The sequence below is a fragment of the Arachis duranensis genome, chromosome 3 (genome assembly GCF_000817695.3).
Source record: "Arachis duranensis cultivar V14167 chromosome 3, aradu.V14167.gnm2.J7QH, whole genome shotgun sequence".
Taxonomy (NCBI): domain Eukaryota; kingdom Viridiplantae; phylum Streptophyta; class Magnoliopsida; order Fabales; family Fabaceae; genus Arachis; species Arachis duranensis.
Genome location: NC_029774.3, coordinates 114206149 through 114210839, shown reverse-complemented (window position 1 = coordinate 114210839; position 4691 = coordinate 114206149). Strand labels below are relative to the sequence as shown.

Below are 4691 nucleotides of genomic sequence, written 5' to 3'. Positions count from 1 at the left end.
AATAAAGAAATACATTCCGTTTCCAAAACACTCTGCATATTCTCTGCATAAAGTGTCATTCTTCATTCTTATGTATACCAAGAACACTTACAAAAAGCTGCCACTTCTTTGATATTCAAATGATGAGGAGTAGGATTGAGCATAATGAACTACAGGCATACCTACATCAGGTTTCTTAAACCTGTCCAGTATATCATCAAACGCAAATAGATAAGATTCAGTCTTTGCAACCTTAAAAGTTCCAAGCCTTGACATTACCGAACCAATGTATACAGTATAGTCTTCGTTAAGACCATCGATTATTACTTGTATGTGATTTGAGTCAGGTACCTCATAGTCGAGAGCAAAAAGGCATCAATAACATTCCGAATCTTGTTCAGAAAGTTTCATTTTTCTTACCTGATTTGAGTTGGGATTTCAAACTCTGTGAAGCAGAAGCATCTTCAAAGTTTTTTTCAATTCTTTCCCAAACTTCATAAAATTGTGAGAGATGAATTACCTTGTTCTTGATGCTGGTAGTCATCGATTCTATAAGCCAAGTAGTGAGATCTTGTAATTTTCATGTCTTGTACTTTGTCGATTCAAAAATTGTTTTGGTCGTTTCATCAGTCACGAACTGCGGCGGAATCCTATAGCTGTATAAATGATCTTCCATCGAGAGGCTCTGAATCAATAATATTGTCGTGTGTCTCCATGTGCTATAGTTGTCTTGAGTGAGTTTATCTGAGAAAAGTGAAAAGGTCTTTTTGAAAGAGTCATAGAAGATAATCTCTATGATAAAGATAAGTAAGATTATAGGCTCTGAATACCATAAAAGAAGAATTGAAAATCCTAGAGAACAGTTTTGTAGTGAAAGAAGAAATTAAGCAGCAGATGATTCTTGAATAAAAAAGATTTCTTGAAAAATATAAAAACAATGAATTCTATTAAAAATATAAAATAAAAAACATGCTAAACTTACAAATCTATATTCCTCACACCTATTTATAATTCTCTAACTAACTATCCACTAGACAATTCTCTCAATATTTTCTAACAAGATACATGAATTCAGTATTTTGTGTCTATAAACAAAAGCTAGCAGTCACATACAACAACTAGAAATTTGCTAATAGAGAATACGTGCAACACAAAACGATACGATGAGAGTTGGCTATATTCCCATAACAAAGCTCTCATTAACTCATCGATTAGATACGTAAATCCATAGCTTAATTGTCAATGCAGGACTCGCTAGCTGCTGAGATATATATTTATTTTGAAACAAAAGGAGATGTGAGAATGACGTTACTAACATAGTACAGTAATAGCAATGAGTTTTAACACTAGTAATCCAAGGCCTCACCTTTATCACGTTTGGTGCATTAATGGGTCTTGTGGGTCGAGCAGGTAGCAGCATTTATATCATTAGTTAGATAAATGTGTTTAGCGTTGTGAGTTGTGTTGGTCCTTTCATTCAAAGTTAGTTGCTTCTATCACTTCACTTCTGTGAACATGCTATGCTACTTCTCATTTCAGAACCTATACTACTCTCTCCCTTGACTCATGCATTATTTCTCTTCTAGTTATAGTCATCACTCATGGAGACCAAGAGAATTGTGTTTGTGTTATTGTGTGTATTTTCTCTTTCCAGCAGTGAACATTAATTTCAACGTTACTGATGGCTTTTTCGTCAGTAATAAATTCTCACAAAAAGGGCAACGTTATTGTTTGAATTACTGGCGAATTTTCATGTCTATTGGTAAATTTTGTGAAAATTCATCTCCTTTATTATTGACAAAAAAATTCATCTAAAATTTCATCAACCAACAGATTATTTTCATTAATGAAATCCATTAGTAATAAGTTAATTTGTTTTTTTTTTTTTGTCTTACACTACACACTAAAAAGAATCCTATATTCCTTTTATTTTGTCATGGACAAACACTAATTGTCATGGCTTAAAGCTTCATTTAAGGTTTGTCACTAATCAATAGATGACTGTATACACAAGATAAGATTCAAATCCTCAAAACTTACTTAAATGGATTAATGAACTAACTACTAAACCAACCTAATTTAATTAAAAGAATTCTCTATTCTATTCCTAAAATTTGAACCCTGATACAACTTGAATATAAGCCTAATAAGCTGTTTCTTTAGTTGTCTCATCACAATGAAAGTGACAAAATTTGTAGCATCCAATTAGGGTCCACCCTCCCTTTTTTTTTTCCTAAAAAATGGTAAGTCCAATTCTAAACCCTTGGTCGTCATTGAAAGTGTCAAATTTGTGTTCAGTTTTCACCATCCAATAATAAAGCTCTATGTTATTTTGATCCTATTAAGAATAAAGTATAAACTAATACTGACATACGAAATTATAAGTGATTAATAAAATGGCAAGCGAAGCTAGAAGCTTTAATTTGTAATTATACCCTTAGTTTAAGTATTCTTTCATTTGCACAAAATATTACTCTGAATCAGTTTAGATTTTCAAGCCTGAAAAGACTTGCAATGAACCTACCCTTTGAGCTCCGACCAAATTAAAGCAAATTGAAGAATATCTGTTTAGTTGCAATATCCATCTATAGCTACTGATTTAGGGTTCAAAACAAGGATCGGAACATATCAATATATTGAATGATACATGTACGAATGAGAAATCTGTAAGTGGTCACTGCCTCACTGGTCAACATGCATTTGCTGTGGATAATGAATAATAATTATAGTTGATGATGCAGTTTATTGACATTCTTCTTCTTCTTCCTTACGCTATGGATTAATACATAACTTGGAAACTTAATATACGTCATTCCTGCATCGCTTTCAAATTATTATCTGCTTCTCGAATTTGCTGGTTTGCGGAATTGTATGTAGAAAAAGAAAAGATAATAATTGTCCTATCGATGATGATTGAATTAGTTAATTAGTTATGCACAGCTGCCTCCGCGAAAAATCATGCATATGATGAATCCTATTTTAATTTTTAGGGTTCTGAAAATGATGAGATTGATTGCAGTAGTGAGTATGTAGGTGAAGACAGAAGATAGAATAGAAAAGTGTTAGCAATAAGAAAAAAACACATATTGTATGGCCTAATTAGGGCTCTTCTTAACATTCATGGTTTGCTGAAAGTTACAATGGGGGGCTGTGGCCATATATATATTCGCAAGAGAACGATATCTTCTTCTCTGCTTCTTTGCTTCTGCAGCTGGAACAATAATCTCCTTCCCGAAAATCTCTTGTATCTTAGCCATTATAATATCATTCTTTCGACTTTGATCAACCTCTTCTTCTTCTTCTTCTTCTCCTTCTTCTACCAACAACCTTCTTCTCTTCTTTTTCCTCATCTCGCTCTTCCTTATATTATTCGCATTGTTGTTGTTGCTCTTTTCTTCGTCGCTCAGTTGCATTAGCTGCTTCGCCGCTTCCATTTCCGACTCACTAATCAAGCCATGCTGAACCTTGTTATTATTGTTATTGTGTTTACATACAGAAGAAGAAGATGATGACGACGAAGAAGGAGGTGTTTCTGCGGCCATTGTAGCCTATCTATGGCTTTTCTTTTTCTTTGTTTCAAAATGAAAATGGCAACAATGGAATTATTGGAAGTTAAGACACACCTAAATGATAGTGATGATGATGATGTTTTAGCGTAGAGCGCGTTTTGAGGTACGTGTTGTGTGAGTTCGTTCGATGTGAAGAAAGAAGAAAGTCAGAAACTGCGAGGTTACTTCTATGAACATGGCTTGAATTTTCTTATTTATAATAATATTTTCCTATTTACTTTAAATTATGGTGGTGCCTCGTGGGTCCATATATATTATATCATTTCACTGGTATATTCCGTACGTGTTTCTTCTTTTGTTATTGAGGAATTAAATCTTTTTAATTTTTTTTATTTGAGTGTTTGGTGTGATTTCTCAATGTATATTGTATAAATAAAATTAAAAAAATATTAAATAATTAAAAATTATTCTTACGCCTTTAATTGAAAAAAAAAAAAAGAGGATCCATTTTTTTATTATTGGGCCATGTTACTTAAAACACGGATTGGTGACCGTTGGATTGACATCGTTTCTTATCTTTGACTAAATGGAATCCAATCTAACGGTTCACTGAGGTGCAAATCTTGCTTTTAGGCTTTTTCATGTGAATGCACCAATTATAGGTTCGGGACTTTACACTTTGTTTATTTTTGTTTTTCTTGATTCCCCTAAGGAATTGAACATAAAGTTGACATGGTATAGTAAGTTGACCCAAGTCATGGAAGAAATCAGCCACGTATGATTAAGTTTGTTGCCTTCTGAAGAAATAGGAGCACACACTGATAGGGAAAGCCTCATTATTTATTCGTACCACAACACTGCATTCTCCATTCCAAATTTGATCTGTTGTCTCTATAATATTTTTTAAATTATTAAGTCCACTACTGACCCAACTGGACATCAAGTTTTGTTGTAGCTAGTTGTTTAGGATGCTAAATGGTTCTTCTTAATTCATGCTAATTAATCAAATATTATAAAAGAAACTATTTCACTAAGTGGGGAATGAATAACCACAATAATAATAATTTTTTTTCTTATTTGAAATTAATATTTAATTTCTCTCAATAGCTCACCTATTTTCTTTTCTGTATTTTCCCAGTCTCACACACAAGTGTTCGTGTGCGAGCTGCTGCTTCCTTTGTTTTTTTTTTTTTGGAATTAAAA

At 32.9% G+C, this 4691-nt stretch overlaps 1 protein-coding gene across 1 annotated transcript; it reads right to left on the bottom strand.

Annotated features, from left to right (window-relative positions):
- Window positions 1–3009: 3009 nt before the first annotated feature.
- On the bottom strand, window positions 3010–3658 carry LOC107480321 (uncharacterized). The gene has a single exon (XM_016100450.3). It carries the CDS (start codon window positions 3519–3521, stop codon window positions 3075–3077), a length of 447 nt encoding a protein of 148 aa, XP_015955936.1. The 5' UTR covers window positions 3522–3658; the 3' UTR covers window positions 3010–3074.
- Window positions 3659–4691: the final 1033 nt, after the last annotated feature.